Source organism: Saimiri boliviensis, chromosome 11, assembly GCF_048565385.1.
Source record: "Saimiri boliviensis isolate mSaiBol1 chromosome 11, mSaiBol1.pri, whole genome shotgun sequence".
Taxonomy (NCBI): domain Eukaryota; kingdom Metazoa; phylum Chordata; class Mammalia; order Primates; family Cebidae; genus Saimiri; species Saimiri boliviensis.
The window spans coordinates 118174117-118202051 of NC_133459.1; the positions used below are offsets into that span (position 1 = coordinate 118174117).

The window sequence follows — 27935 nt, forward strand, 5'->3', positions numbered from 1 at the left end:
CCGCTACCATCACCTCTTTGGGTTTCATTTTCTTTGTCTGGAAAGGAGAGGTTTGGACCAGGTGACTTCCAAAAGGTCCTTTCAGTTGAAATGCTCAAACAACACTGTTTGAAGAAGTGAAATAACCTTTAATTCATTTTCCTGACTGTACTCAAGTTGGTGTGAAATGCACATGAGATGTTCCTCGGCAACCTTTTTGTTGTTGTTTGTTTTACGTTTGCTGATTGGTTTTCAACCATTTGAAAGTTATAATAGACCCAGTCTTTTTTTTTTTTTTTTTTTTGAGACGGAGTTTCGCTCTCGTTACCCAGGCTGGAGTGCAATGGCGCGATCTCGGCTCACCGCAACCTCCGCCTCCTGGGCTCAGGCAATTCTCCTGCCTCAGCCTCCTGAGTAGCTGGGATTACGCCACCATGCCCAGCTAATTTTTTGTATTATTAGTAGAGACGGGGTTTCACCTTGTTGACGAGGATGTTCTCGATCTCTCGACCTCGTGATCCACCTGCCTCGGCCTCCCAAAGTACTGGGATTACAGGCTTGAGGCCAAGAATGGCTCTTTCATAGAGCAGCCCCAGAGGCTGCTGGTGGGCTATTTTTATGCTTATTTCTTGATCATATGCTAAACAAGGAGTGGATAATTCATGAGTTTTCCTGGAAAGGGGCAGGCAATTCTTGGAACTAGGGTTCATCCCCTTTTTAGACCATATAGGGTAACCTCTAGGCGTTGCTATAGCATTTGTAAACTGTCATGGTGCTGGTGGGAGTGTCTTTTAGCATGCTAATATATTATAATTAGTATATAATGGACACTGAGGACAACCAGAGGTCACTGTCATTGCCATCTTGGTTTTGATGGGTTTTGGCCAGCTTCACCCGGCTTCTTTACGGCAACCTGCTGTATCAGCAGGGTCTTTATGACCTGTACCTTGTGACCTCCTTTCTCATCCTGTGACTGCGAATGCCTAACCTCCTGGGAATGCAGCCCAGTAGGTCTCAGCCTCATTTTACCCAACCCTATTCAAGGTAGAGTCGCTCTGATTCAAACGTCTCTGGCAATTTAACAATAAGAGCAGCTACCTCGGATTCCATCTGTTACTCGTAACTATTTTGAGAAAGGTAATTCTGCTAGTAATTGAAGGCAGCAGCTTGCTTTTTCCCATGCCAGACAATAATTAGGCATTAATATTGCAGCAGTATAACTTCCAGCAATTCATCCATTCTTCTTTTGAGCCTGTGGTATTTTTCTAAGTAATTTCTCTTGCAAATTAGGTAATTACTTTTATTTAAACTTAGTATACTTATACTGAAAGTTCAATGTTTTCTTATATAAAAGTTCAAGAGGAAAATTTTACCAAATATCAAAGCAATTTTATGAGATTTTTCTAATTGAGACTAGATTTTAGTTGAGAAGCAGGTGGGTGAAGAAAGTTTATTACTTAGGTTTGTTAAACAAATTGAGGAGGTTAAACTATAGGCCAGCTTTCTAGGGGCTGTATGCAAATTCGCTTTCTAACTTTGCACTGACTGGGGTAAGTTTTCTGTCAGTTTTCAGCTGTGTGTGACTCCTCTCACCTTTTATATTTATTTTCTTTTGACTCTAAAATCATTTCTCCTCAGTGCAGACCATTGGAGTCTGTGCCTTCTGCCTCACAGTGAATTGGAATAGTCATTTGAAAAGAGACTGGGACCGTTTGCCTAATCCCATTGGTTTATTTGAATAATAACAGGTCATGAGTGTTCTTCCTGCCAGACAGCTCTATGTCCTTTTATTGTAAAATCTGTGGGAGCGAGCAAGTCACGTACTGGAATTTACTTTTGGGGTAAAAATTTCCCAACCAGTGGACACTTCACTGTGTTTTTTACTACATAGGTGCTCTTTGAAGGCCATGCCAGAGCTCCAACTATCCCTCGTCATTTGGTTCATCTTATTTTTCAACACCTGGATTTTCTGGGACAGCAGATAAAGGCTCTGGTTGTCAACTTCACAGCCAGAGAGCTGCTCTGTGGCCACCACTGCCAATAGCACTGACATACCACTGCCAATAGCACTGACATACTTCAGTGTTTCTTCTGTGGACAGGAAAGTAGGCAATCAAGACTAGAAAAATAATTCTGGATTCCTACTCTTTTTAATGCAACCTCCCTGAGCACATCTTTGCCACTTTTGATCTTTGAGTCCCTTGGGACTCAGTGTTAGGTTAGTATTCTTTTACTATTTAAATTTTTAACAACAGATGAAAGTTTGAAGCTGGTGGCGGTGATAGTGATGGAGATGAGGAGAATGATCTGACGTTTGTTGAGCATTTACTTTGTGCAGGGCTCTGTGCTAACTGCTTTATATGGATTATTGTATTTCATCCTCATACCACCTCCGTATAGAGGTATATGAGGTTGATCTGGGATACAACATATAAACGGTTGATCTGGGATTCAAATTCAGGCAGTTTGATTCCAGAGCCTGTGCTCTTAAACCCTGTGCCTTATTCCAGATGGAGGTTGATGCATCTATCTTCACACCCCTCTTCCTGTTCTACTTCTCTCTTTTCATACCATGTCACATTAGTATTCAAGGTAACACCCCAAATACCCTAATGATTATGAACTGAAAGGAGATGAAGAATTTTAGGAAAAAAAGCTGTTCACCCATGTAACCCACCACGTTACTTGTTGGGAAACGCGTAACCTGTTTAATAGAGTATTAAAGTTCAGGAGAAGTTCTGTGATTTTCAGTAGTAACTCACAGAAAAAAAAGCCCAGAAAACATAAATGGTTTATGCATATTATGGTTTATGACAAAACATTTAAAATAGTTGAGATAGTGCCATCCTACCCAATTTTCTAAAATTTTGAAGTATAGGCATATATTAGTGCTGTTTGCCTTGGATTCTGTGACCACTTTTTACAGCATTTGAGAGCACTTGGGCCTTATACAGTAAAAATGTTTGCACCACACCAGAGATGGTATTTTTTTAAACAGTTAAAGGGCGGAGTAACCATTTCTCTGAAACAGTGCACATACACAGAAAAGTGTGGACTTGAATGGAAGGAGCAATAAATACCATTCCAAAATTTGCCATGATTTGCATAGCGATAGATGTATTTAATTCTTAGCAAGTTAAATATTTGAGATACTGAATTTTCTCCATATTTTCACTACCTAACTTTAAAAAATAAAAATGCCTGCCTATCTTGGGTACTCAGCAAATGTTAATTTCCTCTCCTTCCTCTCAGCCTCTCAGCCAAACTAGAGGCTTTTTTGGGAAGGGAAAGTTGTGAACGTCAGTTGGAAGCTGACCCAAGAGAGGCATTGCTTTTTGGAACACATTTGATCTTTCCAGAATAAAAATACTCTAAAGGACCAGCCAGGTTTTGTCCTCGAGCTGAGGTCAAGGTGAGGGGAAACTGAGTGGAAAGGGAGAAATGCTTATTTGACAGACTAGGGCATTCAGTCTCTATCCAAGAAGGGAAGGAGGGATATCATAGGGATTTCTTTTAACACCGTGTATTTTACATTTTATTTATTTAGTTAGTTTATTTTGAGATGGAGTTTCACTCTGTCACCCAGGCTAGAGTGCAGTGGCACAATCTTGGTCCATTGGAACCTCCGCTTCCTAGGTTCAAGTGATTCTTCTGCCTCAGCCTCCCGAGTAGCTGGGATCCCAGCTAATTTTTGTATTTTTAATAGAGACAGGGTTTTACTGTGTTGGCCAGGCTTATCTCAAACTCATAACCTCAAGTGATCTGCCCGCCTCTGCCTCCCAAAGTGCTGGGATTACAGGTGTGAACCACCACACCTGGCCTGTGTTTTACATTTTAAAAAACCTTTTTATTTTGAAAAATTTCAAATATATACAAAAATAGAATAGGTGTCAACAATTGCCAATTTATGGGGAATCTGGTTTTATAACTTTGTCATCCACTGAATTGTTTTGAAGGAAACTCAAACATTTAATTTCATCCGTAAATATTCCAGTATGTTAAGACCCATCAGAAGATCTCAAGTAGGAAACTGATGATTAGGTCATTTAGGAAGACTACTCCGGAAAATGGTGTGAAGGTTGCATTGCTGGGGAAAGCACCCCAGAATAAAATATACATGATATGTGTGGTCATTTATTCCAAAAACTGTTTATCGAGTACCTAATATATGGTAGGTATATAGTGGACAACTGATCCTGTCTTTAAGGCCTTCACAGCCTAGTGTAGAGCTTCTCAATCCCGGTACAATCAGTGTTTGGGCTGGAATACCCTTTGTAGTTGAGGGCTAACTGTGTGTTTTAGGATATTGAGCAGCACCCCTCGTCTGTACCCACCACATGCTAGCAGCAACACCCTCCCACCACCAGCCCAGTTGTAACCATCCAGAATGTCTCTAGATGTTTCCAGATGTCCCCTGGAATAAAAATCGCCCACCACGTGAGACACACTGGTCTAGTGGCAGGATACAGATAAGTGAACAGGTAGTTGCAATGAATCCCATAAATATTGAAGGAACCCGGAGAAGGGGTCCAGTTACAGTGACGTCAAGTCAGTAAAAACTCTATCTTAAATGGCAGCTGCACAAAGACCTCCGGAGTCCCCAGGAGGAATCTTCCTCTCCCCATTCTTCCCTTTGCCAAATGCCAGTAGATGTGGATACCAGTCGGATGCCTTGTTTCACTGTAGGCTCACTTTGTTCTATGGTGTCTGTTACCAAATCGAACACTTAAGGCCGAAAGCCGTGGTCAATTACTCATGCATAACCCCAGAAATATCCCGTTTATGAAAACCATGCCAAACAAACTGAGGAGGGAAATTTTGGTTCTAGAGGTAAACCCCAAATTGGCTCTGGGTATATGAAAAGATTGAATTCAGAACGTTGATTATAGTTTGTCCTTTCTGTAAAGAAATCTTTATTGTTACAGTTTTCTTTACAGCAATAGCTCAGATTCCTTTCTTACAATCTTATCCTTAAACCAAAAGTAAATATTGTTACATCCACTCTTTTCCTCTCAGCATGCCAACTCGATGATAGGGTTCCGGTGGAGATCAAGCCATTTTAATTGTACTCAGGGGTTCTTAGGGATTTGGGAAGAGAAGAGTTTGAGGACAGAATCCTTTAACCTCAGTTCTGCAGCCTGTGCTTGTTATTGCTTGTGCACAGAAATCACGAAGGGACTCCACCCAGGGGAAATGAACAACAACTGTTTCTGTTTAGCTCCGTGAAAAGGCCCCTATTTGGGGTGGGGGTAAAGGATTAGATCATAACAGAAATCCATTAAGAATTTTAAAACAATGCCATCCATCACACAGGCCTTGCTATAAAACCTAAACTCTTACATGTGAGTCTCCTTAGGAGAGAACCATAATTTTTCAACCACTGGGGGATTCTGAGTGAGAAAGTTTAACCAGGGGTGGTTGATTGGATGGAATCATTCCCAGAAGTGTATATATTTCTTACATGATGCATACTGGAGTAACGTTTAAATGCCTTTGGACTTAGTTCAGGGAATCAAATACTACTTCTTGAAAGCAGGAGAAGTTTGTGGCTACTCTTCCTTCATAGAGTTCTTGGGAGTTTAAAATGAGACAATGTAAGTGAAGGCTTTTTATCTATTGCAAAACACCATACAAATGTACAAATGTAAGGCATCGCTGTTGTTATGACTGCCAGTGTGGCTGATGGGACCCAACTCCCAGGAGAGTGCATTCTGTAGTTAGCATAATTAGTGTGTGTTCTGCATATTGAATTAGATTTTCTTAAAAACATACAATCATTTTTATTTTCTCAGTAATTGCATATATCCTCATCCCAGGGTCACTATGTTGCACAACTCCAGGGGGCACCATTTAATTGTGGTGTCTCTGATTCATCCAGTAACATTCCTTCCCCTAGAGCCAGACATTGATAACTCATGTGGCCAGAATGTTGACCCACCCATCGGAGATGGTTAATCCTGAGAATGGACAATTCTGTTTTATTTGACCCTGTCTAACTTCTATGGACGTCAGTTCAAATGCCACTTGTTTGGGTCAAATTTTTCCAAGTTCTTTTTGCTTCACCGTGAATTCAGACACAAGATGTGTGTTCCTTCTGCAGTGCATGAAAATGGAGATGAAAAGAGAGGTGCTAAACATGTATCACTTTTAAACTCCAAAGAGTAAGGTCAAAGTCTGTACCAGGACTCAGCACACTTTTTCTGTAAGGGACCCCATAGTGATTACTTTTTATTTGTGGCTCATATAATGCCTGTCTCAGCAACTCAACACTGCTGTTACAGCATGAAAGCAGCCATAGACAGTATGTAAATGAATGAGCATGGCTGCATCCATATAAAACTTCATTTATGGAGTCAATTTGAATTTCATATAATTTTCACATGTCATAAAATATCCTTTTTGGATATATATATATTTTTGAGATTGGAGTCTCGCTGTGTCACCAGGCTGGGGTGCAGTGGCACATCTTGGCTCACTGCAACCTCCACCTCCCGGTTCAAGAGATTCTCCTGCCTCAGTCTCCCAAGGAGGTGGGACTACAGGCGCATACCACCATGCCCAGCTAATTTTTGTATTTTTAGTACCGATGGGGTGTCACCATGTTGGCCAGGATGGTCTTGATCTCTTAACCTTGTGATCTGCCTGCCTCAGCTTCCCAGCGTGCTGGGATTACAGGCATAAGCCACCATGCGCAGCCCTTTTTTGATTTTTAAAAAATCATTTCAAAATATAAAATTCATTCTTAGCTCTTGGGACAAAATACAAAAATGAGCAGTGGATTATAATATCCCAACTGCTGGTCTCAGCCTCACTGCTGAAGATAATGGGTAGCTCTGCACAAATAGTTATTTCATCAGTGCTTCCCCAGCTAACGACAGAGCTACTCTCACCAGTCGTTTAGCCTGCTAGGCAGAACTTTGGAATTCTGGTTCAGCCTCTGCCCTGATGCTTCCCAGCTGTGACCTTGGGCTCTGGTCACATGATATCAGAGTCTCAGGCTGCTCATTTCCAAAACAGTAATACAAATTTTTTTTCTGCCTTCCTCATAGCACTGGTGTGAACCACATCTGAGCATATTCATTGTCTAATTCCTGGTTTCCTCTATGGCCTCCATTTGAAAAAAGTACAGGAACATTTTAATCACCCTTCACCGAACATTTCTGGAAGACCTATTCTATGCCAGTCTGAGTCCTTGGGGATATATAGATGACTGAGAACTGACCTTGCCCTCAGAGGAAAATTTAAAAAGAGAGAGAGAGAACTAAAACCAGGAGGCATTGTGGCACATGTGTAGCAAAGGAGGGATGGAATGAGCAAGGATGGGAGAGACTAGCTCTGCTGGGATGGATATGGAACAGTGGGAGACTCAGGCAAAGGGCCCTCAGTGAAAATGCCAGCAAAGCAGGTCTGGGGAGGAGGGTGTCTCAGGATAGCTTGCAAAACATGATGGCACGGAGCAGCAAAGAGAATTTGGGGAACTTAAATTACTAAGTTTGGGGGGCCCATCATGGGTGAAGGACCCCATCAGGAAAGGAGGCTGGAGAGAGGAGGTAGAGGAAGGAGGGAAAACTTTGTGTGCCATGTTAAAGAGTTTGGATTTTGGGGGGCTGGGCACGGTGGCTCAAGCCTGTCATCCCAGCACTTTGGGAGGCCGAGGCGGCTGGATCACGAGGTCGAGAGATCGAGACCATCCTGGTCAACATGGTGAAACCCCGTCTCTACTAAAAATACAAAAAATTAGCTGGGCGTGGTGGCGCGTGCCTGTAATCCCAGCTACTCAGGAGGCTGAGGCAGGAGAATTGCCTGAACCCAGGAGGCGGAGGTTGCGGTGAGCCGAGATCGCGCCATTGCACTCCAGCCTGGGTGACAAGAGCGAAACTCGGTCTCAAAAAAAAAAAAAAAGAAAAAAAAGAGTTTGGATTTTTCTCCCTATAAAGGAATGAGAGCCCTTAAGGGTGTTAACCAGGGTTATAAAATGATCAGCTCTGGGCTCTGGAATTTTCACTCTGGGGCAAATGTGGAGGAGGAAATAATTGGGGGGAGGGTAGTGGTGGAGACAAGGGGGCCTCTGTGATAATCCTGAAGAGCAATGAAGGGGAGTTAAACTATAGGATAATAGCATTAAGGATAGAAGAACCAAGATACTTTTACAAAATGTGTATATTTAAAGAATATTTTGAATGCTGGGTGCAGTGGCTTATGCCTGTAATTCTAGCAATTTGGGAGGTCAAGGCAGGTGGATTGCTTGAGCCCAGGAGTTAGAGACCAGCCAGGGCAACAGGGCGAAGTCCTGTCTTTACAAAAAATATAAAAATCAGCTGGTGTGGTGGTGTAAGGTTGTAGCTCCAGCTACTCAGGAGGCTAAAGTGGAAGGATCACTTGAGTCTGGGAGGCGGAGTCTGCAGTGAGCTGAGGGCCCTGTGCCCTCCAGCCTGAGCAACAAAGTGAGACCCTCAAAAAAAAAAAAAAAATAGAATATTTTGAAAGCAGAATAATATTATAGACTACACTGGAAAAGCATTGTATTTAAAGGTATTGAATTATAGTTTTATAAGTAAATAAAAAGATACACAAACACATACAGATTGTCAGACCCAAATTCCCTAAGTTTAGGTTTTTGCCTTCAAATTGTCTTCAAATCGGAGAGCCCATATAATTATTAACCAAGTACAATACTTAAAATTTCCGGGTAACTCATTATAGTTTTGATATCTGAAGAGAATCGTTGATAGAGCTTTCTCAAAAGTATTTATTAACAAATGGAAAAGTGTCCGTTTCTCCTGAGATTTTGATGACCCTTTGCTTAAATCTTGGTTCTCCATGGAATACATTGTGATTTATGTTTTTGTTTCAGAAAAAGGTCCAAGTGTGAAGGAACCAAATCCAGTTTCTCCACGTAAGTCTTTATGCAATTATTTTGAAATAAAACCTCCTGGGCTTTCCTAAGAATGAGTTGGTTAGTGAACATTTGCCAAACTTTGCGTTTTGATAAGGAGACTTCTGCTCTCATTCTCCCTTCCCCTCTCCTCTTTTCGCTCATATTTTTTTCCTTTCCTCTGTCCTTTATTTATTCCTGCTTTCTTTTTCCCTTTCCACCTTTACTGTTTTAAAATATTAATTTGTTGATCCATTGGCCTGTGTGGCTTAAATGGGAAGTTAGTAACTTATTTAAAGAGATAAGTTAATGACTTGCATGCTTATATCTGCTCTGACCTGAAAGTATTCACAAACAGCCGTGAGAGTGGTTTGCTTTAAGTCTTATCAACAGCATTTACTTGCTCAGAGAAGTAACGCTAAGGGAACTCATTGCTATACTTTCAAGACAACCTGTAGTGCAAGAGCCGGGGGCACCAGGGAGAGCATGTAAGAATGAAAGAGAAAGCAACACCAATTACTACAGAATGAGAACTTGGAAATTGTCTAGGCCAATTCCATTCTTTTATGTGGAAGAAAATGCGGACCCAGAAATATTCCTGCCTCATTGGCATCGAGGTATGACTTGAACCTGGACTTCCAAGCTGTCCGCCCAGAGCTCATCTCCATAATGTTGTTTCGTGAGGAGACTTCGTGTATCTGTGCTGTTTTTCCCTTCCCCGAGCCTCCCAGGGTTAGTCTCCATGGCTGACTCTTCACTACCTGGAACAATCAATCAGTCTGGAAAGTTCCTTTTACGAAGTGCTTCATAAACCATTCTCTTAAGTGGATTATTGTTATTATTTTTTAATTATGGAACAATCTGAACTCAGAGACACGTATGGACACATGTCCATCTTTGGAAATTTAGAATGGTTTCACTAAAAACTTGTAATCATGTTTAATTTTTGCATCCATGGGTATAAAAAGGCAGTCATTTTCATTTCTAGGACTAGATTAAACAGGCTGATGGCTCGGTGCCACTCCCCTCCAGAGAGCTCTTCCCACCTCTCCCTCCATCCAGTAGCTCTTCATCCGTTTTACAAACTCAGGTGTTGACCCTCTGACTTCAGCAGGTGACTAAAGCTATCCGCATTTTTCAGAAGTTAAATGAACACACCAAAGAGCACAGGGCTAGAAGCGCGGGCTCAGAACTTGGGAGTTCGGCTCCCTCCAGACCCGTGTCCACATGGCATACCTTCCCCGAGCCTTTGGAGTGCTGGCCTGCTCAAGCGTCGCAGGAGTGTATGGCAGCCTTCAGTGTAGGAAAAATCGCTTTCTTTACACTGAAGTGAGTTGAAAGGCAAAGGGATTTAGTTTATATAGAGGTCACTGGAGTTGCTTCTGATTGGAGCAGAAAGTAGAAATAGTATGAAAAATAGTGGGGAGATCCTGTATCTACCACTTGTATCAAAACCCAGAGACCTTAGCAATTGTATTCTACCAAAAACCCCTCTCCCTTGGAAACCAATTTTAACTTTTTATAAGTGACTCAAAGAAGGTAGTTCTCTTAAATGAAAGGAAATGTTCTATTTCTGGGGCCTGGAATTAATTTCAGATATAAAAATCTTTGCCAAATGGAGAAACAATCGGTTCTATTTATATGTTTTGCTGACCATAAAACTGAACATCACTCCCCACTGGGAAGTATTTCCGTTCCCCTCATAGAAGATCACTGTTGGAAAAGTGTTAAAAAGTAGGTTGTTTTAAATGACACAATATGAAGCCATTAAGATTAAGAGTTTGATATGAGGAGATCGGTGAAATGTTATAACCCACAGGTTATAACATTTTTGTCCTACATTTTCTTCTCCTTTCTTTCTGTTATCTTTCATACTTGTAAATGTTCATGAAAATATGTGTATAAAGTATTCTAAAGTGTGTTTTCTGTTCAGTGTTTCATTTTTGAAGGTGTTCAATGAATAAGCAGCAGTAAGCGAGATTTTGATCATGGAAGTTCACTTTATTTTTCAAAGCATCTTAACCTGTGAATTTTCAAGCCACCCTCCATTCAAATAGCAGGTCCTCAGAGTGAGACAATGAAATGACAGACTTAAGATTTTACAGTGTTCGTAAATCTGATTTTTTCATTTGTTCATCAAAATAAATTGCAAACTGAGAATACCTCGGAAACCTGATAATTTCATTTCTCCATTGAAAAAAAATTTGCAAGTTACAAAATACAGTGTATTTTATTGGGATTCTCATTGCATTCTCAGATTTTATTAGTGCTCACCCTTTATGACAGTGCTTGTGAAACAAATATAAAATTCCAATGTATGATACAGACTAACCGAAAAGTTGTGTGTATTGTATTTCTCCTTTATAGCAATTTTCCATGGTCTGGACACCCTAACCGTGATGGGCATCGCGTTTGCAGCCTTTGTGATCGGAGCACTCCTGACGGGGGCCTTGTGGTACATCTATTCTCACACAGGTTAGTGTGACTGTTGAGTATGAGTTGCCAAACAACTTGTGTTCCTGCCACACACTAGACACTCAGTGTTTTGTTGTACAAAATAACAAGTGAAAGTTCATTCCTACTATTTTTATATTTACATACTTGGCATAAATTGGGTTTTACAAAAGTATAATTTGCCATAAACAGTAGATAGAAACGGAATGTTTAAACTGTTTGTGCCAACCGCAGTTGTGAGGTTGGTGAAATTTAGCTGCGAATAAAGCTACTTGGGTGTTAGGGTTTAGTTAATGTTAAAGTAGACAATGTACAGAAATGTAAACCGTTCCATCAAAACCAAAGACTTAAGGATAGGCATCTAAATGAGAGGAAGTGAAAAAGGAAGCCATGATTTTACTACACCTGTCAAGGTACTGAGCACTGTCCATCAGAGTCCCTAATCAATGACTTAAACCAGATTTGCTCAACCCTTTTTTAACCCATGCTGTGACTTCTTTGATAAAACATGCAATTTTCATGTTTTTCTATAAAGTTAAATTTTTAGAATAGATTTCCATGAGCTGAAAAAAAAAAAAAAGTGATGAAACAGAGCACTTCATTTTCAAGCCATTATCCCTCAGTCTTCAAGTTTGGATGTGCCCCTCTCTAGCAATCCCAAGTTGAAACATACTAGCCTGATGAGAGAAGCTTTCTGCCCCCAATACAGAATGCAGGCCAGCAAAGGGAGTCTTTAGTATGATGGAGAAAGAACAAATGGATTGTCCGGCGATTGCCTCTTTCTTAGTTTCCTTACAACTATGGGAAGGAGTGACATACATTTAGAGGCATTCCAGAGAGCTAGTTGGTCTTGTTCTTGCTTGTTCTTGGATCCTTGTAGTTTTACACTGTGAACCTAGGTCAACTGTGCTAGATCGATCCATCAGAGGCAAGTGGCAGGCCCAGCCCCTCTGCTTAGAATTTCATTAATTGTCCACTGAACCAGTGGATGTCATGATCTTTGGCTAGCCCTTGGGCCATGCTGAAAGGATGACTGGTTTAAAGGGGAAAGAAGTACTGAAGGGTATTTTAGAGTCATATCTTGACCCTCTTGATTGCTAGACAAAACCTCAAGCTGTAGAGAATAAAAACATGACACAGTGATCTTCTGATAGTTAAAAATGGCAGATTCTTTTTCATCAGAATTTTCACTTTAAATATCACATCTCCTGACTGAGGTATTTTAGATTATGCCAGAAGGAGAGGAGTGGACTCTTTCATGCCTAGCATGGGACATTCACCCAAAAGTCAGCCCCTTGGCAAAAATTTAGAAGACTTCAGTAGAGGGGCTTTGAGTCCTCAAATGCTTGTTCCTAGTCAGCATACTTTTAGTGAGGTGTTTATGTGAAAGAGAAGAAAATGACTCCTCATAATCCTAGCATTTTGGGAGGTGGGGGCAGAAGGATCGCTTGAGCCCAGTAGTTCAAGACCGGCCTGGGCAATATGGCCAAACCCTGTCTCTACAAAAAACACAGAAGCTAGCATGCTATGGTGGCGTGCAGCGCTCATCCCAGCTGAGGTGGGAGGATCGCTGGAGCCTGGGAGGTTGAGGCTGTAGTGACTGTAGAGGTGCCACTGCCCTCCAGCCTGGGCGACAGAGCAAGAACCTGACTCAAATAAGACTCCAGTATCATGATTCCAAGTATTAAATAACCGTCTGTGAATCAGTTCAGGGGCATTCTCCCTCATGAACGGTTTATAAAAGGACCAGAAACACAGAATTTAGCAGAGCAGCAGTTTAAAGTAAGTGATTTTGTCACAGGAATACCAACATGTTCAGATCTCAAGCTAACAGATCTTTGCAACTTTTCTAATCTACCTGGCTGAGAGGTAGGGCTGTTGGCAGCCTATGTTGTCTGTTGGGAAGGAGTTTGAAAGTACTCCAGGAAGACTGGGCTGCCCACAGATGTTTACCATGTCCCTTCGCAGCCACTGACTGGCCTTGGTCATACAGCTGCACTCCCAAAGCTAATCTTGGGCCAGGAAGCCAGGTCCAGGCAGAATATAGGGCAACCAAATTACCGTCACTACTGGAACATGCCCACCAAAATCCCCCAATAATCCAGACCCTTACCCACAGCCAAGCACACAAACCCGATTAAAAGCAAAGCTTGGTTATATGGCGTATAGTGATGCTCATTTTATTTGGAAGTCTATTGTTACTGATCCTTTTTTTTCCCAAGCTAGAGACTTCAGGAGGGCCTTTAAAGTACCGTTAATGTAGAAATAGGTTTGTAAGTAAATTTAAGAAAAATGAAACCAAAAACCTCCCTCCTGTGATGCTTTCTAGCAAAATGAATTACACTGATTCAGAAGGTAAAAGGTTTATAGACACTGCCATTTGGGCTTAAAATCCATTGGCATCACTTATAAGACAGCTTCAAAATTACTTTTTGTTGAAAACTGTAGCCTCTAGTTTATTTTATGGATTGCTTTTGAGGAATACCAGTGTCATACAAGCATGAAGAAGATCCACTTCAGGACCAAATGATAGTTCTTGTCCAGAACCTCTCAGTTTCTTACCTGGCTTGGCTAGCCGCAATTTAAATTAATAGGGAAGATTATAATGCAGTGGGCAATGGGGACAGCTAGGGTACAAACACTGGCTCAGCCCATTCAATTTCTACAATAATTGAAGCTGTGGAACTCATAGATCGTATCTATATTGGGGTTTAGACAGCATCTGCCGCTATGTAAAAAACAGTCCTTAATTTGGATGACTTTCCCTTTGTTTACACTTTCTATTCCATGTGCAGCACAGAGCCCAAAACCAAGTCACATATTTGGATTGTGGATATCTACTTACATACCTGGAATGTGTGTTAATCTACAAAGGCTGGGTTTCCACTTTATCATATGACAACTCTGGGCACAATAGGAGATATTATTCCCTTAAGGCTGTATTAATTCTGTTGGGAAAATTCCATTCCTAGAACTCACATTCTCTCCTAAGCTGCTGTAGAGAGGAGGGGTGCTTGAGGGCTGAAATGGTGCTGGAACCATACAGTCTTCATGCTCCTAGGGACCCTACCTGGTTCAGGGGTTTCTAACTGCCAGTCTGTGAAGTTCCCTCAAGTCATATGCAAAATCGTATCTATTTTTTTCTTGAGGGGTGGAAAAAATGCTTTCATTTTTATTTTCTAGTAAAACTTTTTAGCTTTATTGAAGTAGTACTTGCAAATAGTTTAAAGGTTGAAATAATTCTACAAGACTTGTTATTGAAAAAAAAAAAAAAAAAAGATACAAACCCCTACTGCCCCTACCTTCTTTTCCTGCTCCCCAGAGCATTATTTTTGACGCTGGGCTCATCGTTTTGGACATTAATCCATACTTCTGAGTAACATGAGTGTATTGCTGCTTCTTGACTTTGCAAGGTTAGACCTTTTCTCTAAACCTCATGTTAAGGAAAATGTCCCCTTCTCCCACCATCCTCTTAATAGAAACATACTGACATTTTAGTTAGATCAGCATTTACTGTTTACATTATTATGACTACCTAAACGCTAATCACAATTAAGTCATGTAGTATAATATCCTGTATGACTTTTAATTTTCCCTATAATTCATTAGCTTTCCCACCCTACCCCATTAGCTTAATTTTCTATGTATTTATCATTAATTCATCTGCTGACCCTGCCGGTTGTCTCAATCTCCTCTTAATACATCGAGACATATGGAACGTTGTACCGATTCCTTTTCTTCAGTAACTCTTTCCTGGAGCCTCTGACCTGCTTCTGTCTGAACCGGTTCCATTTCTGGATGCTGCCGTCTTCCTGTGTTCTTCACTGCTACATCCTGTGCATTCCCTTCACTTCTCTCTTGAGTCGTGGATGTCCTGTGTCATGTATCTCCTGCCTTTCTTCTTCCTGATTTAAAGCGTGCATAGAAGGTAAATGTTTTTCACACTTTGCATGTCTGAAAATACCCTCATTTAACAGAAACGCCTGTTAGATAGTTTGGCAAGATACAGAATGTTAGACTACATTTTTTACTCCAGACTTTTGGAAGCCCTCCTTGTCGTCTTCTAGCTGTGAGGATTGCTGTTGAGAAATTCAGAGCTATGCAGATTCCTGATCCCTTTTGTATGGGACTTGCTTTTTCTTTCTGGAAGAAATTTTACAATCGTATCTCTTGAGTTAGGTATATCTTAGACATTATGCTGGGCATTAATTGGGTCCTTTCAGTTTAGAAACTCGTATCTTTCAGTACGGAAATTTTTAAGAATGATTTATTTTCTCATCCCCTTTTTCTGTTTTCTCTCATTTTAGAAATCATTTTATTTGAAAATTGAACCTCTTGTCCTTTAATGTTTCTTTCTTTCCTGTTATTCATCTTTTTGCTTTATTTTCTGGGAGATTTTTCTCATCTTTATCTTTCAGTTTTCTACTGAGTTTTTAATACTGGCTTCAAATTTTTTGATTCTAAGAACTTTTTTCCCCTTGAATTTCTTTTCTTTTTTTTTTTTTTAAAAAAAAAGTCATATTCTTATTTCATGGATGCAATATCATCTGAGAATATTAATATAGGATTATTTAGGAATAAGAACCTTCTAAACTTTCGGGTGGGACGTATTGATTGTGAACTCCCTTAGAATAATCTGCTTGGGCCATTTTATTGATGAACCCCTGATATCTCATCATTGGATCTTTCTTCTTTAGCTCATCAGGCTTTCATAAAATATGGTTTCCTGTTTCCTACTTGCAAGGCATTGGACTGGCTGTTGAAAGACCTTTCTAATGGGCATTGATTAAAATAAACTGACATGGCAACAAATTATATTTGGCAGATAGATACTGGAAAGCAAATAGTCGGACCTCCCTGGCAGGGTATAGTCCTGGCACTTTTCCCAAATGCAGACAATCAAGTACATGGCAAATTCTGGAGGAGATAAACTTGTTACACAGTTACAGTCAGGACTGGAACCCTACTTTCTTGATTCAAAGTTTCACTGTTGCTAAATGAGGCAAGGCCATCTTGCTTTAGCTCCTTTTAGGCTGAGCCAAAGAAGCCCAGGTGAGCCTAAATATTTATATGTTTGCTGAATTACCCCCTTTTGAATGTGGTACTCTTGCCCTCAAGTGTGCCTGGTGTTGATCATTCCTGGAACCGTCAGTTTCATGAGTAAACTTCCCGTCTTCTTCCTGGATTAGGAAGGGCAGATCTCAGCCCAGTGGAGTGAGGGAGGAAATTGAGAGAACTATTCTGCTTCTCGTACAGAAGTTCAGCCAGCACCTCTTGCTTATAGGCCTGTGCTCAAGAGAGGTGTCCAGAGATGCCTGACGCCACCATTCCCTGAGTTTTTAAGGGTTCGGTGACATAAATTGGTTGTTTCTCAGTTTTTCCCCCTGTTGGTTTAGGCTTTAGCTCTCTCGAGTCCGCCAAGTCAGTTACCATTCACTCATTTCCTCACCAACTTCCAATATTTTACTGTTATCTTTACTTTTGTTATCTTTGTTCTCATGCGTTTATGACTTTAAAAATCCATGTACTATCATTCTGGTGAGATTTGGGGAAGGAATGCAAGTCAGTGCCTTGAAATGCACTATCTCTATGCCATCGTACCCTTGCCTTTTTTTTTTTTTTTTAGATCAGTTTCTTAAAGGGAGTCCTTGGAAAATTACTAGTCTGCATCAGCATTTTCTTTTTATATAGCGAGGAATCTGAGCCCAGAGAACTGATGTGACTAGCTGAAAGTTACATAGGCATGGCAGTCAGGACCGAAGCTTGCTTTCTTGATTCAGAGTTGACTCTTCTCTTCCTATCCTGTTACTACAAAAATGACAGATAGCCATAGTCCTTTTATCTTCCTTCTGCTTATCAGATAATAAACATTAATTAGCAAGTATTTTGGTTTTTCTTTTTGCCTCTGTTTAGCATAAGCTAAATGTTTTTGGTTTGTTCACTCATTTATTCATTTTTTCACTCACCTATTCAATGGAGTTTTTTAAGCTATTGTTAAATGCCAACACTATTCTAGGCACTGGTAAAATAGCCATGAGCAACACAAAGTCCTTGCTGTCATGGAGTTCCCGTAGCTTAAGAGGAAGAGAATAACCAAACAGACTGATTATAAGCAGATTGGCTCAGGGAGAAGCCCAGCTACAGGCACATATGCCAACCTTTAGGAAAGCAATGACCTGGTGAACTATGTCAGAAAAATGGAGAACTGGCAAGGGAAGTCTCAGTGGAGAATGAAGACTTTTTTTTTTTTTTTTTTTTTTTTTTGAGATGGAGTCTCACTGTATCCTCCAGGCTGGAGTACAGTGGCGTGATCTTGGCTCACTACAACCTCTGCCGCCCGGGTTCAAGCGATTCTCATGCCTCAGACACCCAAGTAGCTGGGATTACAGGTGCACACCACCACGCCCGGCTAATTTTATTATTATTATTATTTTTAGTAGAGACGAGGTGTCACCATCTTGGCCAGGCTGGTCTTGAACTCCTGACCTCGTGATCCACCTGCCTCAGCCTCCCAAAGTGCTGGGATTACAGGCGTGAGCCACCGTGCCTGGCCAGAAGTAGTGTTTCTAATCTGAAGAATTCAGTTTCCTATAAACCTCTCGTGGAAACTGAGTGGAGGTTGAGAAGAAGGGGGAAGGCATGTGAATGGCCAGATGCTCTGGGAGATGCTTTGTTTTTTGAGAGAAAAAGTCACACCGACAGACACCATGAAAGCAGAAGGCACTCATCTTAACCTCTGTGTTTAACAGTTTTTTGTAAAATAATGATATGGGCATTTGAGTGAAAAGAGAGTGGATCCTGCCTTCTTTATAGTCACATTGAGGTTCTCATCTGTTCCAGCTGCATCTTTCTGATCCCTGGGACATGGTCTCCTGGTTCCTGCCTTATCATACCTTAGCCTGTCTCTTTGCTGTTTCTCTTTTCATTCGGGCTAGGCTTCGGAACCTGGAGAAACCTCAGGCCTCTGAACACACTGGCACCTCCAGAGATGCTCCTAATGAAAACCTCTTACCCGACTCTGGTGGACTTTCGGGTATGCGCTTGACTTTTGCTTTAAGAACACATGGTGTGTTCCACGGAGGGTTGTTGAAACTGCCTGACAGGTTGGGACAGGCACACCTAATTCAAAACCTCAGCATTTTATTATGCTCTGTGAAACAGTGTTCCTTATACTCCTGGTTGTTTTTCTACTTCCACATCGGAGTAGCCTTGAAGTTCAAAAAGCTTTCTACACGTTGCTTGTTTTAAGCACCTTCATCCTAACAACCTGAGAAGTTGGGGTTATCTCTGTGTTTACTAAAGGGAAACACAATTAATACACCTGCTCAGGTAGCCAGTCTAGCCAGTGAACAAACTGGAGCTTCAAGTCCAATTTCTGACTGGAGATTGTAGTGATAGCTGGGGAGGACAGCCTTCCTCCTCCTCCCGATTTCTCTTTCCCTCTTGCTTTTCTTCTTCTTCTTAGTTATTATCAGAGTTTGCATCCTATTCAGTGGCCACAAATGCAAGGAAGATAAACACAGAAAACCAAAGTACAGATACAAACAGGTTGGCCACAATGCAGAAATACAGAAAGAAAGTAGTAGGCAGGACATTGTGAAAAACTTCAGTTCTAGGCATAATCTTTTCCCCGTGACTTCTAACGGCATCTAATTCACCCCTCCTGAAGAATTTTGCTGTAAAAGAAGAGTCTTGCCTGGAGGCTGGGGAGGAATGAATTTTGAAAATGATAAAAAGTGATTGAAGACTTATCAAATTAAAGGTACTACCATTCACTCTGCTTAAAGAGTGAGCTTGTGAATTAATTATAATCAGGATATCAAGAAACTAGCCATTAATTGGTACAAAACTGCATACAACACATAGACCTAGGAGAAAGTATCTTTGTTTTCTTTCTGGCATCAAGCAATATTAAGTCTAAAGCATCTCCCGGGTATATAGTTTTCAATCGTATGCTTCAGTATCTTCTGAGAAGGAGATTCCATAAATTCCCTCTGTAACTAACCAGTCCTCATAATCAGCAAGTTCATTTCTATCTGACCTAAATCCCCTATTCCTGCCATTTAAACTCATTTCCTCATGTTCTGCCCTCCAGGGAGATAAAGAGCAGCTGTCTGCTCCTCTTCATAATAATCCTCATGACAGTGTTTGCAAATAGTGTCCTTTGGCCTCCATACCGAGATTCCCCTCACCTTTCTTTTTAACCCTTCTGTTGTTTCCCCAGAGTCCTCCCATGTTATTCATGTCTTTCTTGAATAGTTTCTTCCCCAGGACTTGCCATGGTGAAAGACTGAGAGGTAAGAATCCAGTTATAATATAGACGCCACAGAGGTAGCAAGAAGTCAGATCTGGACAACTCCATGCCAAGCGAAACACAACATTCTTCATTAAGAAATGGGGCGGGTTTTTGGTTTTGTTTTTTTGTTTTGCTTCCTTTTGTCGTCTCCTGCCCCACTCCCACCGTAGAGATAGGATCTCTCTGTGTTGCCCAGTTTGGAGTGCCGAGGCTCTTCACAGGCGAGATCATAGCTCACTGAAGCCTCTAACTCCTGGCCTCAGGAGATCCTCCCCCTTCAGCCTCCTGAGGAGCTGGCACTATAAATGACAGCACCTGGCTGTGTTATTCTATTTCTTAAGGCATCCCTGGCAGTATCTAGGCCTAGCCATAGGCTTATTGTGAGATGGGTGGAATTAATCCTTAGTGTCCTTATCCTCAGTGTACCCTCCTCCTCCAGAGTATGTCAGGCACCAGATTCCTCTCTCCCCTACTCATTCTCCCTCCTCTCAAATCTCTGTTCCCTCAGTGTGATTTGAGATTTTAGGAAGAAAGCATAAAGACTGAATACATTTCTTCTGCTGGCCAAGTTTGATATTTATTTACGAGCAAGGCGCCCTCCTTGAATTTCTTTTATGTGTTAATTGAACCTACTCTGCTTAGCCATGAGGTCTTCCTTGCCCATCTCCTTTAGGAGCGGCATGGTTATATTTGTCACCCAAGGGACGTTTTAGAGAAAGTCGGTGCTCCACGAAATCAGATATCACTGCCGAAGGACCCATCTCAGATAACCCAGGGGTCTCTGTTGGCCTGTTAAGTAGAAACATCTGCACATTCAACTTTCTTCCTCATAGTGAATTTTTCTGTAGCATCACTTCCATCTGACAGTGAAAAAACTTAATTCTGTCAAAAGGTAGTTTTTTAAAATGTGGTTATAGTGAAAATCCTGCCTCTGACGTGAAAATAGCCACAGAAGTGGAAAGGATGGTCTGAAGAGGGGACTTTCAATATTTCCCAGCAGGTTCTCAGACGGTCACCTTGGCCCATTAGTGGATGAAAGTCAATATAATATTAGGTTAACTTATCCACCTGGTGAGATGCATCCAGCAGTCTTGAGTGCAGAGGCTTCTTTGTTTTGTTTGGGGTTTTATTTTGAAGTGTTTTGCATTACCAGGACAAGAGTTTCCAAAACTCGGGAAGTTGAAGGGTCTCCTTAATGGGCACTGATGAAAATAAACTGACATAGCAACAAATTATATTTGGCAAATAGACATCGGAAAGCAGACTTCAGGCTTCCTGGGCAGGGCACAGTGCTGGCACTTTTCCTGAATGTGAATAATCAAGCACAGGGCAAATCCTGAAGGAGCAAACTTGCTCCCGGTTGCTAGATGAAGCAAGGCCTTTTTACTTTTTTAACTGCTGTGGCCTGAGCAAACAAAGCCCAGGTGAGCCAAAAAAGAAGATGATGGACTTGCCTCCTGCTTTTCAGATGTATTCTTGTTCAGATAGGAAAATGTGTATTTAAAATGTGGTGCACGCATAGCCACGTTAGTCCTTCTCATTGGTAATGTGAGGATCCAGCCAGGTGTGGACCAGCCTGTGGTTTATAAGGGAGCCGAATTCTTAAAGTATATCTAGAGTTGTTTGGGTCTCTGGAGGCTTTTTGTTTTTATTTTGACCTCAGAATTGTTAAGATATTTTATTCTCTTCTAGAAATAAAGCTCCTACTCTGGGGAAAGTGAATTTTTGGCAGACAGTTATTGCCATGGAGGCAAATTTCCCCACCCCTTCTTATATACACACACATTAAGAGTAGAAGTCAGTGCTGGGGAGGGTCTAAAATAGAGGTTTTCAAAAAAAGAAGAGCCAAAAACAGTGTTTCTCTGCTTCTTGGGAATATTGACCCTAGTCCCCATCCATCCCACCAATCCCAGAAGAAAAGATAATTAGAGGAAATACAACAGGGTCAAACTTCCAACAAGCACATGAACACTTTGAGGTTGATGCAAAAGTGTGTATAGCTGTGTGGTTCGTGAAATGGGTGACAGGAAAAGCTGTAACCAGACCCAGGGACATGAGCCAGTTCTACATTTTGCAGAACTGCTTTTTTCACAGAGGCTTTCGAGGGGCCCCAAAAAGGGAATGGAAGTAATAGGGCCAAGTTCCTGCACTGGAGGGCAGGGCCTCTGCTCGAGTGTTTTGTTTTAATGAAGCAGCCGGGAGGGTTGCTTCTCTCCGGCTGATAGATGTGTATTTCAGCATGACAGGAAAGAGGAGGCTCATTCATAAACAGACCTGACCCTCTGGGGCTTCCCACATGGAAGCGGGGCATGCCGCTTACAAGAAGTTTATGAAGTTTATGCTCTGACTTTTCAAATTAAATGCAGTGTTTTTTATTGGAGAGCCCTGATCACTTTTCCCTACCTAGAGCCATTTTTCGAGGGTTGCACTGAGGCCGGTTTTGCCAAAGAGAAGACTAACTCTAGGGCCTTTTGCACCGTGAAATGCAAACCATGTGTGTGACTTGAGCTTTCCTTCCTCTCCAAAGCACTGCACATTTGGCACGATGAATGGCTTTAGCTAAAATGCAGTGGGGTGTGTAATGCAAAGTGGGATGCGTAAAGTGTTAGGAGATACTCACGCCGCTCTCCATGCGGAACCCCGGCAGGGAAGGGAGGCCGTTCGCTGGCAACTGCAGTTCCCATGTGCAAGCAGCTAACCCCCTTCCCCAAAGGTTTTTCTAATAGCAGCTATCCCCCACCCCCTTTTCTCAGGTAATTTATATGTTTGGCACACAAGGCTCTCTCTGCTGTAGCTAGAACCAAGTATAGATTTCATTCGTGTTTTTTTGTTTGTTTGTTTTGGTTTTGGTTTTTTTGAGACAGAGTTCCACTTTGTCAACCAGGCTGGAGTGCAGAGGCACGATCTCTGCTCACTACAACCTCTGCCTCCCAGGTTCAAGCAATTCTCTTGCCTCAGCCTCCTTAGCAGCTGGGACTACAGGCACACACCACCACGCCTGGCTAATTTTTTTGTATTTTTAGTAGAGACGGGGTTTCACTGTGTTAGTCAGGGTGGTCTTGATCTCCTGAACTTGTGATCCATCTGCCTTGGCCTCCCAAAGTGCTGGGATTATAGGCGTGAGCCACCACGCCCGGCCTTCACTCCTGTTTTTAACAAGTGCATTCAGAACAAGGCTTCCAAACTTCTAAAGTTCTGTTACTGCAACTTAAAGGTCATACCCTCCAAACCCTCTATCTTTATGAGAGAAGATGGACAGTGCTTCCTGAATACGGGTGCTGGTCAGTTGCCAGCTCACACAGTCCAAGTAAGTGGTGCAGATTTCTTCGAAGGTTGTAGACCCTGAAATCCAGGGACTTTGTCAACAACTGTCAGAGGTCTTAGCCACTATAGCTGCCTGTCAGTCTTCTTTTTCCCATGCATGATGCTTTAAAAATAAAAGAACAAATAGAAAAACCTTATTTTAGAAGGTATTCCAGCCATCTAGGATCTAGTCTAGTTGCTTCTGCCCCTGGTTGAGAAAAACATCAGTTAAAATGGCAAATGCAGAATAAATTATCTTTTCAGGAATGCACATACGTAACTTGTGTCTTTCTCTGACCCTGCCTTTTCTTTATTAAATGCAGGGGAGACAGCAAGAAGGCAGCAAGTCCCCACCTCCCCGCCAGCCTCGGAAAACAGCAGCGCTGCCCACAGCATCGGCAGCACACAGAGCACGCCTTGCTCCAGCAGCAGCACGGCCTAGCCCGGCCTAGCCCGGCCTAGCCCAGCCCAGCCCAGCCCAACCCAGCTACTGCCAAGGGCGGGACCAGTGGCTGAGCCTCCTGGCCACACTTGGATGGCTGGATTTTGTTTCCCTTCTAAAGACAGAGTGAATTTCAGTATAAAGATCACCCATTGTATTCACCCCACACCCAGGGCTAATATAAACATGATCCTGGACTTCTGTACCACACTAGAATTCATGTGAGAAAGCTAAAATGGTGGTCTTCTCCACCAGCCCCTCACAGGCTTGGGGGTTTTCAATGTGAAACACATGCCAGTTTTTTAAATGCTGCTTTGTCCAGGTGAGAACATCCGTCATTTGGGGCCCCGAGTTTGACCCAGACTCAAGGATTTGGTAAAGGGATAATAGCCAAATAGTAGAACTAGTGAGGAGATGCGGCCAAATATTCTTTATATCTGAACCAAGAATGTAAAACCTAAGAAATGCTTTGAGGCTTTCAAAGCATTCCTCCTAATTTGCACCTTCATCTGGATGCACACTTCTGACTTTGCTGCCACACCCTGTGGGGTCTGATGTGTCCCTTGATGGGTGCTGCCCTCAGGGACTGTACCCTGACAAGTGTCAAGGCAACATTCCTGTCTTGTGCCCTGGGCCAAAACCAATGCTGATGACCTTATTAGCTTCCTGCTGCTTCTCATACTTGCATATGCCACTGCAAAATGTCTTAATGCAAACTTTGTATTTCTTACAGGCCTACAGAAATTGAAAATGACCAAAATCAGGAACCACAGATATGTGCCCATTCTTAATATTTTGTTCTGATAAAATAACGTATAAATTAAGGTGAAATTCAGTTATAAAATCAAGGAGGAATTTGCATAATTATTTGTATGAATATGCAAGTACAAGTATATAATATGTCATCTGGCACATTCGTTTTCTCAGTTGAAGAAGAGGAAATTCATTCTACTTTTGAAAATGTCCTTATGCTTTTAGAGTTGCAACTTATTCTTAAGTATATTTGGTAGGGTGACTGTTCCACTCAAAACATGTCAACTAAAAAGAAAATCGGCCTTTTTATAAAAACCAAACTCTAGCGAGATGCAAAAGCATGGCAGATGCTGTTGCCCTCCAATTGGTTATCTGAATAGTGTCACCAGTTCCCCCCAAGACAGTGCTGAGGTTGGAAAAGGGCACTCATTTGGATTGCCTTACTTCTCTTGCCTTAAATGTATCCCAAAATCAAAAACCGCTTGAGGTGAATTTAATTAAATGGAATAATAGGATGCCACTTTGCAGCTAAAATAAGCTCAATGATACCTTTATGTTTAAAAGAAAAATGCCAGAAAGGAATTTTTGTGCTAAATTATTTTACTGCTGAAGATAGCTTCATTGCAAATTTTTTTTCCCAGAATTCCCCCAAACAACTTAGAATTCCATAAGTAGAACAAGTTAGATTCTACCCCCCAAAATATTCATAAGCAAATCCCACTGCCCTTAAAATAAGGAAGTTATGCCTGGTTGTCTGTGAATGGAACCTCAGTAGGAAATATTGATGAAGCTCAAAGCCTTGGGGCAGTGTCTACATGGCAAACAAATAGGTGGAAATTGACCATCATTTTTACCAAATCACTGAGTAATAATCTGACTACCTTGATAGATGTAGGCATTCAATAAGGAAAATTTTAACCAAAACAGATTAGGGCTGAGATTTCCAGGCTGTCTACATTGATCTACTGAAAAATTTCCAGATTTCCACATAGAAACAAAGACTTGAGTTTAAAGAATTTTTTTTTTTTTTTTTTTTGAACATAAGGGTATTGGAGTAGAGGACCTAGATTATGCTACCTGTGTTTGAAAATAATGTGCTTTGCCTAACCTGCAGAATGTATTGTTTTAGCATATTCTATGTATAAAAAACTTTAAAGATGTCTTCAAAGAAGACTAGAGTCTGTAAGTCACATATAGCTATATTTTACGTACAAAATTTGTGTATAAAGATATATTTAAGTGTTTCAGATAAATTTAAGTTACTCCATATGAAATGTTTAATTTCAGCTACTGTGAATTCTTTTGATCAGTCCTTTGCTTTTTTAAAAAACCCATTCCATCTTGTTAAAAAGGAAATTAGCTATTAAGAGATATTAAAAGATTGATGTCTTAGAAGGACAAGGTTAAAACCTTCTGTAATATATTTAAATATATATTTTCAAGAGAAGCTGCATTGCCAATGATTTTACAAATAATTTAAAATTAATTTACAAATTTATAGATGCAAACCAAAAGATTTTTTTTTAAAGAAGAGAGGGAAAAAAATCACCTTTTATTTGTTTGGGTCTCATGTTCAGAAGTATTATTCACATCAAGAAATCTGTGTTGATAAAACCTAATCTCATATTGGAGAGTGAATGTCATTAAGTATTTCTGAAATGTTTCTTAAAAATGAACATTTAAAAATAAGGTATTTTCTTCCTAGCTTCTCATTACAGTATTCCTAATTACTTCACACTTTACAGGTTTAATACAAAGTACAAGCTCTACTTTTACATGTTTTAAAACATGTTTCACAGTTTCTTTAAAAGTATTGTTTATTTCAGCTGAACTCTTCTATCTGCAGTCTTTTGTTATTTCTGCAGGCTACACCCTTAATTTGCAGAGGCCATTTTGTTTTGTTTGATGCTAAAGCTATTGCTGAAATGCCCTAAGCTCCAAGGCCAATTGTCTGTATACTATGCTATGGCTCTTCACCATGTGGTGTTTACCAGCTATTACTCTATATTTTAAAAAGCCAGAGATTTCTTCTGTCTAAATTGTTTCTATAGCATTTTCTAAACAAACAAACAAAAAATGGTATTTTTCTTGTCTTGTAATCAGATTGTAAATCAATTTTCTGCGTGTGTTCTTAGTGGGTATGGTTGTGAGTGTGTGTGGGTACACACACACGTGCATCTTTTTGTACTGTAACTACCTCATGGTTTGAATGATGATTGTACTGCTGGTTGTGTTAACAGAGCACATTTTGTTGGGTGAGTCCTATGTGATTTTTTCATGTTTGTTTTATCTGGGGGTTGTTCATGAAACTGACAGATGTTTTTCTAAAACTACTATTATCGGTTTCCAAATACAATACTTCTCTCTTCTGGTTTTTCCTGAATGAGCCTGATTTTGTTGCTGGTTTTCATCATCTATGAGGGTAAAAAGAGTACCCTTAAAATCCCTGTGGCCAGTTTGAACATCCCTGTTGTATTCTTTTCTCTGTTCATTGTGTCACCTATTTTGTGAACATGCTTAGATGTATAGTTTTGATAACCACAGTTTTAAGTCTTTTACCTGTGCATAATAAAAAGATATATATCAATTATTAATATGTGTCTTGTTTGGTCATTAAATTCTACCCGCAAACTGATGTAACTTTTTTCACTACGACTTTCTCCTAAATGTATCATCGGTTCCAACTGTGATGACGAAGAAGAGAGAGGAGAAAGACTAACAGGTCCAGAGCAGAGGGAAGGATGGACAGACCAGTAGAAGAGTGCAGCAGGAGCTGTCACTCTTCTCCGAAACACATGGTAGGCAACTTGGAAGTGAGTGTCTCGCCCTGGAATCCATTCCTGGGCCTTCTGTCAATCTCCCAGAATCAAAGAAAGAAAAATAATACATATTTAGTGTCTACTATTTTCATCTTCAGATATCCCAGTGCTGTTTCCAGTGTTCTGTATCTCCATATGGTACCACTGTCTTCCATTTACCCAAGCCAGAAACCTGGGAATCTAACCAGAGCCTCTTTGGCTCCCCTCTCCCCAAATCAGTAAGTCCAAGTGCTATTCTACCTCTAGAATGTCTTTTTCTTCAAACCACTGACTTATTCCTACTCTGACTGTTGCACACTACTCAAGAGCCATTATCTCCGGTCACTCCAGCAGTCTCCTAACTAGTATGCCAACTTCCCGTCTTGCTCCCTTCAATTCCTTCTCTACCATACAGCCAAAGTATCCTAAAAAGACTCAGTTTTGAGGCCTTTAAGTAATTTCCCCATTTGCCTTCCGCATGAAGTTCAGATTCCTAAGCATGGTTCCGAGGAGGCTAATCTGCCTGCCTTCCCAGCTACTTCTCTCACCTCTCCAGGGCTCAGTTCTCTTTGGCATCCTTACCCCAAATTTGTAATGAAAACAGTTCTCATTCAGTATCAAATATTACATTATAACATTGAATATGCATTTACAAATCGCATTCACCTTTTGAAAAATTTAGTGGCTAAAATGATTTGGTATCAAGGCCATCAGCCCATCCCTCACATTTTACACAGGTGGGTACCCACAGAGCAGGAACAGTCTATGGTGCCCCCTGCAACCAGCTCCTCTTAGGATATGTGGGAGGAATTGGCAGGTCAATGACTTGTTTTTGCCATTAAACTCTCCTTGTATCTACTGGAGCAAAAACCTAGGTGATTAATAGCTTCAGAGAATCTATGAAGTGGCTGGAATTGCATGCAGGATTTTATTGCAGCTGTGTCTTGGCTGTTGTTTTTGGTGAGAATCCATAGATTTTTTTTGTAAGAAAAAATTATCTTTCTTGTTCACACAATATATATGTATAAAACAAAT

The 27935-nt window shown here is 41.0% G+C and overlaps 1 protein-coding gene and 1 long non-coding RNA gene across 4 annotated transcripts in view; one reads left to right on the plus strand and one right to left on the minus strand.

Moving 5' to 3' along the window:
- Positions 1 to 26692, plus strand: part of TGFBR3 (transforming growth factor beta receptor 3) — a 230952-nt gene extending 204260 nt beyond the window's left edge. For 2 of the 3 annotated variants that reach the window (XM_039460980.2, XM_039460977.2), the window contains exons 15-17: positions 8834 to 8875; positions 11222 to 11329; positions 23231 to 26692. In XM_039460980.2, coding sequence (XP_039316914.1) covers positions 8834 to 8875; positions 11222 to 11329; positions 23231 to 23349 — 269 coding nt within the window. In that variant the 3' untranslated portion in view covers positions 23350 to 26692. Of the gene's footprint in view, positions 1 to 8833; positions 8876 to 11221; positions 11330 to 15051; positions 15118 to 23230 lie in introns of those variants that run through there. The other variant, XM_074381442.1, reaches the window with a different exon arrangement.
- The window catches only part of LOC141580348 (uncharacterized), a 60750-nt gene continuing 47947 nt past the window's right edge, over positions 15133 to 27935 (minus strand). Inside the window, exon 3 of the long non-coding RNA XR_012512589.1 lies at positions 15133 to 15213. This is a non-coding gene — a long non-coding RNA (uncharacterized LOC141580348). The remainder of the gene's footprint in view (positions 15214 to 27935) is intronic.